The 14,398-nt window shown below is 50.0% G+C and overlaps 2 protein-coding genes across 3 annotated transcripts; one reads left to right on the forward strand and one right to left on the reverse strand.

Annotated features, from left to right (window-relative positions):
• The first annotated feature begins 1,506 nt into the window (after positions 1–1,506).
• timm23a (translocase of inner mitochondrial membrane 23 homolog a (yeast)) lies at positions 1,507–5,534 on the forward strand. Of its 2 annotated transcripts, XM_020453503.2 has the most exons (7): positions 1,507–2,328; positions 2,465–2,523; positions 2,648–2,741; positions 2,882–2,966; positions 3,311–3,369; positions 3,487–3,597; positions 3,718–5,534. In XM_020453503.2, the coding sequence occupies exons 1-7, from the start codon at positions 2,232–2,234 to the stop codon at positions 3,831–3,833; spliced, it is 621 nt and encodes a 206-aa protein (XP_020309092.1). In that variant the 5' UTR covers positions 1,507–2,231; the 3' UTR covers positions 3,834–5,534. The 2 variants fall into 2 exon arrangements, with proteins under 2 accessions (XP_020309092.1, XP_031654924.1); XM_031799064.1 differs by having other exon boundaries at positions 1,924–2,328; positions 3,311–3,597.
• Positions 4,685–13,717, reverse strand: LOC116355401 (chymotrypsin-like elastase family member 2A). The gene is made up of 6 exons (XM_031799062.1): positions 13,540–13,717; positions 13,048–13,157; positions 10,969–11,063; positions 10,408–10,688; positions 7,792–7,955; positions 4,685–6,250 (listed from the first exon to the last, which is right to left on the reverse strand). Exons 1-6 carry the CDS (start codon positions 13,667–13,669, stop codon positions 6,071–6,073), a joined length of 960 nt encoding a protein of 319 aa, XP_031654922.1. The 5' UTR covers positions 13,670–13,717; the 3' UTR covers positions 4,685–6,070.
• Between the last annotated feature and the right edge of the window lie 681 nt (positions 13,718–14,398).

Genomic DNA, 14,398 nt, shown 5'->3' on the forward strand with positions numbered 1-14,398 from the left:
GCTGTTGGCTGGTCTTCTTTGAATACACTGAATATACAAACATTAAGAACACCTTCATGACATTGGGTTGCACCCCCCCCCCCCCCCCCCCCCCACACACACACACTTTTGCTCTCAGAACAACCTCAATTCGCCAGGGCATGGAATCTACAAGGTGTGGAAAGCGTTCCACAGGGATACTGGCCCATGTTGACTCCAAATCTTCCCACAGTTGTCAAGTTGGCTTGATGTCCTTTGGGTGGGTGACACTACACATAAGAAACTGTTGAAGCGTGAAAAATCCAGCAGCGTAGCAGTGTTGCAGTTCTTGACACAAAACAATGTGCCTGGCACCTACTACCAGACCACAGCTTGAAACACCAGAATCTTGTTTCCTTGGAGGAGTTTAAAAGTTTGCTTGACTCACATTACTGAGGAATGTGATTGTCATTAGGACTTCATGCGGTGGTACATAATGGTTGATTTTTATCTACGACGTTTGAATGTTTCTGTAGTTGTAACGTATAAATGTTGTTAATTGTGTGTCTATGCCTGATATTTGTCTGAAACATGGTCCCCCCCTGTCTTGTTTGGACCAGGTCTCACTTGAAAAATAGATTTGATATCAATGAGACTAACCTGGATAAAAAAGGCTATATCAAATAAAATTGTAAAACACACTGCACTGAGCCTGTTTAAAGAGCCACAATGTTCTCTTCTTGTCTCTGTGACAACAAGCACACACACAAGGGTCCTGTTGAGGCCCCTTTTTCTGTACTGGTTTAGTTCAGCTTTAGTTCAGCTGAGAGAAAAAAGAGAGAGGGTGGAGATAGCTCAGATTGAGAGAGCGAGAGAGAGATCTAGTAACAAGTGTGCATGTGGGAGAGAGAAGAAGAAGAAGATTAAAGATGACATCACAGCTATTTTTCTCACATACACCATTTTATGGGCTGTGCCCCCTCCTCCCTCTTGGTGATTGGCTGAGGATGAGCTAGCCTCTTGGCCTGTGTGTGTGTGTGTGTGTGTGTGTGTGTGTGTGTGTGTGTGTGTGTGTGTGTGTGTGTGTGTGTGTGTGTGTGTGTGTGTGTGTGTGTGTGTGTGTGTGTGTGTGCGTGTGCGTGAGACTGAATAGGGTATTGTATGAGGCCAGCGGGTTCACATATCTCCCATACGGAGACAACAGTTACTCAGACTGTGCCAGGCAGCTTGAACACACACACACACACACACACACACACACACACACACACACACACACAGCAACAATGACAATCTTCATCGCTCCACTTGGACTGGGCTGAATACACAATGACACAAGGCAGCTACAGTGGCTGCATCTCATAAGACGGTTGTTGTTATTTGTGGGTGTTTTTTTTATCACAATAAATGTATTCAGTATCTCTCTGACCCACAACAGATGGCTGGACTGTGTAGTCACACTAAGGAGGGCGCAAGCCAAAATATTTGTGTGTGTGGGTGTGTCTATGCAAAGCAAAACAGATTTAGAGTGAACAAAGACCTAACACACACTAAAGACTAATCAAAGAGAGTACTGGTGGTCTCCATAGTCTGGTCACAGATGACATGGGAATTAAAAGGAAGATGAAAGGAGTTAGTTATTATAATCTTTGGGGTCTGGTCTTTCGGTTACAGACGAACTGGCGTTGAGCGATTTAATGTTACTTTGCTTCCATCTAGCGCAATATATTAATACTTTAACTGACCCTGTGATGTCATGAACTGTCGCAAAAATTATCGGACCCTTTCCGCTTCATTTACATCTGAACGTATGGCTTTTGTCATTTCAGTCATCTCAAATGTATTTCGATATGTTTATAGCCCCGTATCAAATGCAATCATTGTTTTATTTCACCCGTTTTACGTTTAGTTATTGACCTCAATGCTGTGTTTACTTTTTTTTTTTACGTAATCACCTGTTTGGTCGCTTTACGGCAGAGCGTGGAGGTCAGAGAAGCATGATGAAAAGGCGAACCCAACCATCCATTACAAAAAGCTGATCAGTTCAATACCTGACTACTTACAGTAAGACAGTGTACAAACCTATTGAAACGTAAACATATTACTACGTTGTAGATACCAGGAAATATCGCTATATAGCTTTTCCAACGAGAACTGTTGGTCCCTCGGCTTGCATCATACCGTTTGGTCTGCTAGGCTAGCTAGCTAGCTCACCCAACCAGCATCTCCAGTCCGAAGCATTTGCCGGGTGTGTCTCCAGATCTTCCCCAGATATGGACAACAATGCCCCCGGATCGGGAGGGAAAGGTGGCTTCGGGAGTCTCTTTGGCGGAAGCGAATACTCCAACACAGAACTCGCCGGTGTCCCATGTAAGTGCCCCTGCCAATTTATGCATGTACCTAGCTAGCATGCTAACTAGCGTTAGCTAGACAAGTTGACATCACATAGGTGGTTAAGGTTTATGTTGAACATGACAACTGTTGAATTGTCCAATTTTCTACACAGTGACCGGAATGAGCCCCCTGTCACCTTATCTCAATGTCGACCCCCGCTACCTCGTACAGGTAAAATATTCTAGTTAGCTAGTAGCATACATTTGACCTCAATCAATAAATGTAGAATTGATTTGTGACAATTCCCAATGACATGTAGACTAAGATCACAGATGTTAACCTGTGTTTGTTCCAGGACACAGATGAGTTCATTCTGCCCACCGGGGCCAGCAAAACCAGGGGGAGGTTTGAACTGGCCTTTTTCACCATTGGGGGCTGCTGCATCACAGGTGAGATGCATACTCCCTCCCCCTGTTTCTCTGTCTCTGTCCCTTTCATCTCCCCTCTCTGTCCCTTTCACTCCCCTCTCTCCCAGATTAAGTTATGTTGTCTGCTGGTTCGGCTCGTATCTGATTCTCTCTGTCTCTAGGAGCTGCGTTTGGGACAGTGAATGGTCTGAGGATGGGGTTGAAGGATACAAGAGAAATGGGCTGGACTAAACCTCGCAACGTCCAGTAAGCACCACTATGTTCCTCCAGTAGTATGTGACTTTTTAGTGTTATCACGTTGGAGGCGGGTCTTAGTCATGCTAATAGAAATGCTATATTGTATGGTGGCGGCAGGGTAGCCAAGTGGTTAGAGTGTTGGACTAGTAACCGAAAGGTTGCAAGTTCAAATCCCTAAGCTGACAAGGTACAAATCTGTTCTGCCCCTGAACAGGCAGTTAACCCACTGTTCCTAGGCCGTCATTGAAAATAAGAATTTGTTCTTAACTGACTTGCCTAGTAAAATAAAGGTAAAATAAATAAAATGGTGCTCTATATACTGCTCTCTGATTGACCTCTGACCTTGAACGCAGGATTCTCAACATGGTGACCAGACAAGGTGCATCGTGGGCCAACACACTGGGCTCTGTTGGTGAGCACTCACATCTTCCTCTCTCCTCCTCATCTCTTCTTCATCACCATGCTAACCAGGTGTCAGGGTCTTCTGTCCTTAGTATTGTTGTATTAACCGTTGTGTGTGTGTGTGCAGCATTGTTGTACAGTGTATTTGGCGTTGCCATAGAGAAGGCTAGAGGAGCAGAGGATGATATCAACACTGTGGCTGCTGGGACACTCACAGGCATGCTCTTCAAATCCACAGGTAGGTGTGTGTGTGTGCCTTGTCTGTGATTAGTCTACGTTCGTGTGTCTTGTGTGCTGATATAGAGCTGTGTAAACACCATGGTCTGTCTCACTCATCTTATTGTGTGTTGTGTTTCAGGAGGGCTGAAGGGAGTGGCGCGTGGTGGTCTGGTGGGGTTAGCCTTGTCCGGGGCCTATGCTCTCTACAGCAACTGGGACCATATCAGAGGCGGCTCCTCTTCAAGTCTCTACTGAACACGTCCCTGTCTGTTTGGTTTCATCCAAAATGGCACCCTCTTCCCTCCCTCCAGATCCTCAGGGAATAGGGTGCCAGTAGTCAAACCCCTCCCACAAATATCAACAGCCTCTCCCCCTGTTCACTTCCCATTTTTTTTTTTAAGTGGTTCTGGGATATTGGAGGAAGGACTGAGATGTCGGTAAACCATGGACAAAATGACCTCCGAGAAACACCCCTCTGTCTACACACAACTTCCCCTGCTGCCCCGCCCACCCGGTGACAGCCCAGTCCCTTTGGGGTCCCTCCCCTCTCACCCCCCATAGATCTGAAAAGCTATTTCCAAGGGGTTCATGTGTTATTGTATTGGGAACTGTTTTTAGTCATGTATCTTTTGTTCTATTATTGAATGCTGCGTCTAGTAGCTGGGAAGAGAGAGAGACATGTTAAGAGTATTTACTAAGCAGAGGGAGACTGGGGCCCTGTTGTAATACTTTTTACATGCCTCCTCCCTCCCTGTGAAGTAGTCACTGATCTGACATGACTGGAGCGATGGAAACCATGCAGTGGAAATCTGTTTACACCTATCCAGTCACGTTCTCCCGAGTGGTGCAGCGGTCTAAGGTACTGCATCTCATTGCAAGAGGCGTCACTACAGTCCCTGGTTTGAATCTAGGCTGTATCACATCCGGCCGTGATTGGGAGTCCTATAGGGCGGTGCACAATTGGCCCAGCGTCGTCCAGGTTTGGCCCGGGGTAGGCCATCATTGTAAATAAGAATTTGTTCTTAACGGACTTACCTAGTTAAATAAAGGATAAATGTACAAAAATAAAATGTCTGATCAGTGATTACTTCGAGGAGGGGCGAAGGAATGATGGATATATTTGAAGACCTCTGCTGGTGTTACCGACTGGGTATTTAAAGGGCAACTCCTCTACTTTTCAAGCTAATTTTCATTTTCTCCAACACAATACGTTTTGTGAAAACGGCGCATTTCTACGTTTTGTAGAAAATAAATGTGAAGTTAAAAAAGTTCTACCTGATAACATCAAAAGTGATTTTCAAACACAGATTTGCAGTGATGTGGGGAGCAGGAACATAACCTACAGGTTTCTAGTCCAAGGCAGGCTTTCATCTTACCCTGTGATTTCTGCTTTTTTAGGACATTCTTTGAAACCACAGATCCTAGAAGCACTGTCTTCACATATGTAGACATTGTTTTGATGATGGATAGGAGGTTGAAAAGCGGTGGAATTAGCCCTTTAAGATGTAATGACTATTAGCTCCCTATTGTAAAGCCTGGTGGTTAGTACAGAGAGCTAAAGCAAGTCTTCTCAGGCAAGGTTAATCACCATCTAAGCATGGTTCATTGAACCACCTCTGCCACACTGGTCTTAGACCTGATCAGAAAGCTGCTGGAAACCATGAATGTAGTCCTGTCTCTTGATGTTGGTTGTAAGTCCTTCAGATACAAACCACAAGACTCTTCAAACTAAAGAGCAATGAGAAACTTTCCCAAACACACACCCTGCCAAGGCCTTACAATCAGTACTGTTCTAATGCAGCTATTCATAGTGAGTGCTATTTTCCTGTTAGTTGTGCTTGATGCTGGCCTGTTTAATAAGTTGCCTCCAAACAGTACTGGAAGTGTTTATTCTCTGTGTCGCCTTGCCTGTTAATCCCACTGTAAGAACAATACAACAAACATTGGAAATGTGAATGTGTTTTCCTGGCTATTTGTCAGTTATGCTCATGCTGTTTACATGGTGAAAGCCTGTAGGGGAGGGATATGCCATTCTGTCTGACTAGGTTTGAATTCACCTGCCACAAACTCAGCCACACTATCGGTCAGTAAGCTAAAATAATAACCATAGTGTTTTACATCAGAAAGAAGAGCTTCACAATGTTCTGCTTTTTCTGCTCATTTTATTGGGTGCATGGTGGGAAATGTAGTCAGGAAAGAGTACAACCAGGAAGTGGAGCAGTGGTTGGGGACAGGGTGGTGGTCAAGGTGTCATAAGTGCCATACAAATTGCAAATATGCACCATTTAAAATGGGATAACATGATTCTGAATGTTACATTTAGCAGGACAGAATGCTCAAGACAAAATTGCTAGGTTATGGACATGTCAATGATTCAGTATTGTTCCATCAGTGTGATTACAAAACAAACTGCAATATGGTATCTCTCCCCAAAAAACAATGCTATAGTTTGATGGGTGCAGAGGGGTTGTCAGGTTATGTGTGAGTGTGGTCTAGTGCAGGAAGAAGTCTCTGATGCGGGTAGCCTCGATCCAGGGGATGTAGTTGGCGGTGCGGGTGAACACGCTGGGCTTGTTCTCCACGGTGCAGCCAATAGGGCCGAAGCTCACCACACCGTGCACCTCCCACCTGTCACGCCCCAGCTGGCACAGCAGAGGACCCCCTGAGTCACCCTGAGAGGAGAGGGGGTACGGACATTGTTAGATCACATTCCGATGTTAATACGAAGTACAAGTATGTATTTCTTCCTCCCTTTTGGGTCTTTCCTTCCCTCCCTCTCTCTTGCTCCCTCCTCCTACCCTCCCTCTCTGTCCCCATCTCCCTCTTGCTCCCTCCTCCTACCCTCCCTCTTGCTCCCTCCTCCTACCCTCCCTCTCTGTCCCCATCTCCCTCTTGCTCCCTCCTCCTACCCTCCCTCTCTGTCCCCATCTCCCTCTTGCTCCCTCCTCCTACCCTCCCTCTTGCTCCCTCCTCCTACCCTCCCTTTCTGTCCCCATCTCCCTCTTGCTCCCTCCTCCTACCCTCCCTCTCTGTCCCCATCTCCCTCTTGCTCCCTCCTCCTACCCTCCCTCTCTGTCCCCATCTCCCTCTTGCTCCCTCCTCCTACCCTCCCTTTCTGTCCCCATCTCCCTCTTGCTCCCTCCTCCTACCCTCCCTCTCTGTCCCCATCTCCCTCTTGCTCTCTCCTCCTACCCTCCCTCTCTGTCCCCATCTCCCTCTTGCTCTCTCCTCCCACCCTCCCTCCCTCTCTCTCCCCATCTCCCTCTTGCTCCCTCCTCCTACCCTCCCTCTCTGTCCCCATCTCCCTCTTGCTCCCTCCTCCTACCCTCCCTCCCTCTCTCTCCCCATCTCCCTCTTGCTCCCTCCTCCCACCCTCCCTCTCTCTCTGTCCCCATCTCCCTCTGGCTCCCTCCTCCCACCCTCCCTCTCTCTCTGTCCCCATCTCCCTCTGGCTCCCTCCTCCTACCCTCCCCCTCTCTCCCCATCTCCCTCTTGCTCCCTCCTCCCACCCTCCCTCCCTCTCTCTCCCCATCTCCCTCTTGCTCCCTCCTCCTACCCTCCCTCTCTGTCCCCATCTCCCTCTTGCTCCCTCCTCCTACCCTCCCTCTGGCTCCCTCCTCCTACCCTCCCTCTCTGTCCCCATCTCCCTCTTGCTCTCACCTCCCTCCCTCTCTCTCCCCATCTCCCTCTTGCTCCCTCCTCCCACCCTCCCTCTCTCTCTGTCCCCATCTCCCTCTGGCTCCCTCCTCCCACCCTCCCTCTCTCTCTGTCCCCATCTCCCTCTGGCTCCCTCCTCCTACCCTCCCTCTCTCTCCCCATCTCCCTCTTGCTCCTTCCTCCCACCCTCCCTCCCTCTCTCTCCCCATCTCCCTCTTGCTCCCTCCTCCTACCCTCCCTCTCTGTCCCCATCTCCCTCTTGCTTCCTCCACCTACCCTCCCTCTCTCTCCCCATCTCCCTCTTGCTCCCTCCTCCCACCCTCCCTCCCTCTCTCTCCCCATCTCCCTCTTGCTCCCTCCTCCTACCCTCCCTCTCTGTCCCCATCTCCCTCTTGCTCCCTCCTCCCACCCTCCCTCTCTCTCTCTCTGTCCCCATCTCCCTCTGGCTCCCTCCTCCTACCCTCCCTCTCTGTCCCCATCTCCCTCTTGCTCCCTCCTCCTACCCTCCCTCTCTGTTCCCCATCTCCCTCTTGCTCTCTCAACCTTCCCTTTCTACCTGGCAGGCAGCAGGTGGTCCTTCTGTGTCTCTGAAGCCGGCACAGATCATGGAGTCCCTGACGCGGTCTCCCCAGAACTTCTTCTGACGGCAGGTCTTGAAGTCGATGATGGGCAGACGGGCCTGATTCAGAGCCTCAGCCAGAGACACATTCTCCTTCCCACCTGATACACAGACAGGGAAACACCACAGGATTACCTTTTGAGTAACATTCTCGTTACTACTGAATACAACTCTGGTCGATGCTCTCTTGTCCTCAATCTTAGTTCTCACATAAGTGGTTATCGTCTCCCTCCAGCCTCCCACCTCCACCCTTGTGCCTCCCCCTCTCATTCCACCTTACCCCGAGTGTCTCCCCCTCTCATTCCACCTTACCCAGAGTGTCTCCCCCTCTCATTCCACCTTACCCTGAGTGTCTCCCCCTCTCATTCCACCTCCACTCTTGTGTCTCCCCCTCTCATTCCACCTTACCCCGAGTGTCCTCCCCCTCTCATTCCACCTTACCCCGAGTGTCTCCCCCTCTCATTCCACCTTACCCCGAGTGTCTCCCCCTCTCATTCCACCTTACCCTGAGTGTCTCCCCCTCTCATTCCACCTTACCCCGAGTGTCTCCCCCTCTCATTCCACCTTACCCCGAGTGTCTCCCCCTCTCATTCCACCTTACCCCGAGTGTCTCCCCCTCTCATTCCACCTTACCCCGAGTGTCTCCCCCTCTCATTCCACCTTACCCCGAGTGTCTCCCCCTCTCATTCCACCTTACCCCGAGTGTCTCCCCCCTCTCATTCCACCTTACCCCGAGTGTCTCCCCCTCTCATTCCACCTTACCCCGAGTGTCTCCCCCTCTCATTCCACCTTACCCCGAGTGTCTCCCCCTCTCATTCCACCTTACCCCGAGTGTCTCCCCCTCTCATTCCACCTTACCCCGAGTGTCTCCCCCTCTCATTCCACCTTACCCCGAGTGTCTCCCCCTCTCATTCCACCTTACCCCGAGTGTCTCCCCCTCTCATTCCACCTTACCCCGAGTGTCTCCCCCTCTCATTCCACCTTACCCCGAGTGTCTCCCCCTCTCATTCCACCTTACCCGAGTGTCTCCCCCTCTCATTCCACCTTACCCCGAGTGTCTCCCCCTCTCATTCCACCTTACCCCGAGTGTCTCCCCCTCTCATTCCACCTTACCCCGAGTGTCTCCCCCTCTCATTCCACCTTACCCTGAGTGTCTCCCCCTCTCATTCCACCTTACCCCGAGTGTCTCCCCCTCTCATTCCACCTTACCCCGAGTGTCTCCCCCTCTCATTCCACCTTACCCCGAGTGTCTCCCCCTCTCATTCCACCTTACCCCGAGTGTCTCCCCCTCTCATTCCACCTTACCCCGAGTGTCTCCCCCTCTCATTCCACCTTACCCCGAGTGTCTCCCCCTCTCATTCCACCTTACCCCGAGTGTCTCCCCCTCTCATTCCACCTTACCCCGAGTGTCTCCCCCTCTCATTCCACCTTACCCCGAGTGTCTCCCCCTCTCATTCCACCTTACCCCGAGTGTCTCCCCCTCTCATTCCACCTTACCCCGAGTGCCTCCCCCTCTCATTCCTCCTTACCCCGAGTGCCTCCCCTCTCATTCCTCCTTACCCCGAGTGCCTCCCCTCTCATTCCTCCTTACCCTGAGTGTCTCCCCCTCTCATTCCACCTTACCCCGAGTGTCTCCCCCTCTCATTCCACCTTACCCTGAGTGCCTCCCCCTCTCATTCCACCTTACCCCGAGTGTCCTCCCCCTCTCATTCCACCTTACCCCGAGTGTCTCACCCTCTCATTCCACCTTACCCCGAGTGTCTCACCCTCTCATTCCACCTTACCCCGAGTGCCTCCCCCTCTCATTCCTCCTTACCCTGAGTGCCTCCCCCTCTCATTCCACCTTACCCTGAGTGCCTCCCCCTCTCATTCCACCTTACCCTGAGTGTCTCCCCCTCTCATTCCACCTCCACTCTTGTGTCTCCCTCTCTCATTCCACCTTACCCCGAGTGTCCTCCCCCTCTCATTCCACCTTACCCCGAGTGTCTCCCCCTCTCATTCCACCTTACCCCGAGTGTCTCCCCCTCTCATTCCACCTTACCCCGAGTGTCTCACCCTCTCATTCCACCTTACCCCGAGTGTCTCCCCCTCTCATTCCACCTTACCCCGAGTGTCTCCCCCTCTCATTCCACCTTACCCCGAGTGCCTCCCCCTCTCATTCCACCTTACCCCGAGTGCCTCCCCCTCTCATTCCACCTTACCCCGAGTGCCTCCCCCTCTCATTCCACCTTACCCCGAGTGCCTCCCCCTCTCATTCCACCTTACCCCGAGTGCCTCCCCCTCTCATTCCACCTTACCCCGTGTGCCTCCCCCTCTCATTCCACCTTACCCCGAGTGCCTCCCCCTCTCATTCCACCTTACCCCGAGTGCCTCCCCCTCTCATTCCACCTTACCCTGAGTGCCTCCCCCTCTCATTCCACCTCCACCTGAGTGCCTCCCCCTCTCATTCCACCTCCACCTGAGTGCCTCCCCCTCTCATTCCTCCTTACCCCGAGTGTCTCCCCCTCTCATTCCACCTTACCCCTAGTGTCTCCCCCTCTCATCCCTCCTTACCCCGAGTGTCTCCCCAGCCGGTCACCCAGCAGTATTGTCCAGGCTTCAGGTTGATCTGTTTGCGCGGCAGGCATGCGTAGCGTATGTGGTTGTTGGGCACGATGTCGGTGGCAGCCTTGACCAGGGCGATGTCATAGTCCAGCTCGCTGTGCGTGGGGTAACGGAAGTGCTCGTGACGGTAGATCCTCTTCACCGGGATAGTCCTCTCGGGCGTCTCAGAACGTTTCAGCCGATGCTTCCCCAGAACGATCCTCCAACTCCCAGCATCCTCGGCTTTACCCCTGAGACACACAGCATGGTGGGTAACTGAGTTCACACAGGGTTGAGACTGAAACTGTCACAATCCACACAGGTAATCTAGTAGTCTACTAATCGTTGACGTTTTCTCAAGGTGTTTTGACTCTCGTCTTAACTGAGTTTTAGTGTAGGGGTTAGAGACTAGAGCACTCCTAGGGGTTATTTCTATCTCAGGTTCATGAGTGGTAGCACACAAAACATTATTGAAATGGCTCATCCTACTTAGGGAGTCGGTGTGTGTCTGTACTGTCTAACTGGTCTTACTTCTGGAAGCAGTGGGCAGCGGTGAGGACCCAATTCTTGTGGATGAGGGTTCCGCCACAGACGTGGATGTAGTGCTTACTGCCTCTGGGACGAACCTGAGACACACAGGTACCATTAACCCACAAGCAAGACCTTCCTCTTCAAGTAACTGGTCAGTGTTTCCAGATTTCTATGAAATATGACCTGGATTTAATTACAATATGAGTGAAATAATCTTCCTTCCAAAAAAATGGCAATGAAGTATTTTTAAAAAGCAGCCTTTCCGTGTTGGAATGGTGTGTGCAAACCCCAACAACAGAATGGTGTGTGCAAACCCCAACAACAGAATGGTGTGTGCAAACCCCAACAACAGAATGGTGTGTGCAAACCCCAACAACAGAATGGTGTGTGCATACCCCAACAACAGAATGGTGTGGGCGTACCCCAACAACAGAATGGTGTGGGCGTACCCCAACAACAGAATGGTGTGGGCGTACCCCAACAACAGAATGGTGTGGGCGTACCCCAACAACAGAATGGTGTGGGCGTACCCCAACAACAGAATGGTGTGGGCGTACCCCAACAACAGAATGGTGTGGGCGTACCCCAACAACAGAATGGTGTGGGCGTACCCCAACAACAGAATGGTGTGGGCGTACCCCAACAACAGAATGGTGTGGGCGTACCCCAACAACAGAATGGTGTGGGCGTACCCCAACAACAGAATGGTGTGGGCGTACCCCAACAACAGAATGGTGTGGGCGTACCCCAACAACAGAATGGTGTGGGCGTACCCCAACAACAGAATGATTTGGGCGTACCCCAACAACAGAATGATTTGGGCGTACCCCAACAACAGAATGATTTGGGCGTACCCCAACAACAGAATGGTGTGGGCGTACCCCAACAACAGAATGGTGTGGGCGTACCCCGACAACAGAATGGTGTGGGCGTACCCCGACGACAGAATGGTGTGGGCGTACCCCGACGACAGAATGATTTGGGCGTACCCCGACGACAGAATGATTTGGGCGTACCCCGACGACAGAATGATTTGGGCGTACCCCGACGACAGAATGGTGTGGGCGTACCCCGACGACAGAATGGTGTGGGCGTACCCCGACGACAGAATGGTGTGGGCGTACCCCGACGACAGAATGGTGTGGGCGTACCCCGATGACAGAATGGTGTGGGCGTATACCAGTCATTAAAAATATTAATGCGAGTATGCCGCTGATTGACATCATGCTCTATTTAAGCAAGGCCCTGCAGAGGTGTGCTTCCTTATTGCTTTTAGAAACCATTAACCAGCATAAATATAACAGTAAACAAGTATTTTTGCATTATACCCGTGGTATATTTAAGATCCAAGTGGGTGTGTTCTTAGTCACGACGCAATGGGGAGTGCCTGGATACAGCCCTTAGCCGTGGTATATTGGCCATATACCACAAACCCCCAAGGTGCCGTATTGCTATTATAAACTGGTTACCAACATAATTAGAGCAGTAAAAATAAATGTTTTGTCATACCTGTGGTAAACGGTCTGATATACCAAGGCTGTCAGCCAATCAGCATTCAGGGATCAAAATACACAATTTATGTAAACTGGGTGGTTCGAGCCCTGAATGCTGATTAGCTGACAGCTGTGGTATATCAGACCATATAGCACGGGTATGACAAATCATTTATTTTTACTGCTCTAATTAGGTTGGTAAAAAGTTTTTAATAGCAATAAGGCTCCTCAGGGGTTTGTGATATATGGCCAATATACCACGGCTAAAGGCTTTATCCAGGCACTCCATGTTGCGTGGTGTTGGGGAATCCACAGCTTTAAGCCAATCAGCATCCAGGAGCCAAACTCCCTGGTTTCTAAGAGGAAATAGCTAGCATTTTTGAAACGTCGGTTTGAGGTGTTTTTTTTTTCTCTAATTTCTGCTTTGGCCACATACGAGTATAGGACTAGTCAACAACATTATTTGGAAACTAGTTAAATTATGGACAGTTACTTTCAAGTCAAATTTTCACTTCACGTCTCTAAGTAAAAATGAGATTTCCTGAAGTTAGAAGTATATTTATTGATTGATTTGTTGACTGATTACCTGTAAGGAGACCTGCCATGGCCAGGAGTGAGGTCTGGCCTCGTTGCCAGAGACGATCCGTTCAGCCATGTTGGGTTTGTAGTGTGCCATGCCACAGTCCTTAGGCCAGTCTATAGGAGATAAAATACACATGAACTGTCAGTACAGTCAGACTAATACTGATCCTAGATCAGCCACGTCAAAGTCTGTGGGCCAGTTTAAGAATATAAGAGATCAGAGACTATGGCTGCATTTACACAGGCACCCCAATTCTGATACTTTTCCCATTAATTGGTCTATTGACCAATCAGATCTGCTCTTTTGCCCATAATTGGGCAGCTTGTGTAAACAGCCTTTGTGACTATCACAGGTCAGAACAATTAGAATTATATATATGTTTTAATGTTTGACTTCGTTTTAGTTATTGGCCCAAGTAGAAAGGGTTGAGATCACACTGAATAAACGAGAGCAAGGTGTAGTCGCTGTTAAGATGACTGTGTGTTTCTGGCTCACCTAGTTGCAGGACTTTGTGCTGGGCCTGGGGCCGTCTGCCGGGGGTCAGAGTGTATGTGCCGGCAGGCAGAGCCGACACACTCAACAGCAGCAGCAGAGATAGGAGTGGAGGTCCTGGAACATCAACCATCTCCAGCAGAATCACTGCCTCGTGTCCACAGCTCACTATTTATACAGCACTGGACAAACTATATACACATACACATATACACATACACACACTCAAAACTAATATGCACGCACACACACAGACACACACACACACACACCCCCCCTTACCCCAAGGACAAAAAGGACCACAAAGCCCCAGCGTTGGATTGTTCTCCTGCAACCAGGGGCTTCTGGGAGGCCCATCAGCACTTTCAACACACACACACATTCACGCACACACACACACACACACATTCATACATGCGCATGCATGAATACATACACACAGGCACAACACGCTCCCTTGGCTGCAGACATAGGACAAACATGTAGGTCAAACAGCTGTACTCGCCACTCACCCCATGACGCACATCACCCCCCCCCATCAGCCCACCCCCTGATCCTGTGTCACGTGACCCGGTGACCTCTAGATGACCTTACCTGTACCCCCCCCCCAAACCCTACCCCCATAAACACACACACAATTGATCAGATCATCACTCTACCCATTCATGCCTACAAGCTATTATACCCCATTACTTGTCATTATAAACTGGGAGGTTTGAGCCCTGAATGTTGATTGGCTGACAGAAATGGTATATCAGACCGTATACCATGTGTATGACAAAACACTTATTTTTACTGCTTTCATTACGTTGGTAACCAGTTTATAACTCCGCGTTGCATCGTGCCTAAGAACACCCCTTAG

The sequence above is a fragment of the Oncorhynchus kisutch genome, linkage group LG20 (genome assembly GCF_002021735.2).
Source record: "Oncorhynchus kisutch isolate 150728-3 linkage group LG20, Okis_V2, whole genome shotgun sequence".
Classification (NCBI taxonomy): domain Eukaryota; kingdom Metazoa; phylum Chordata; class Actinopteri; order Salmoniformes; family Salmonidae; genus Oncorhynchus; species Oncorhynchus kisutch.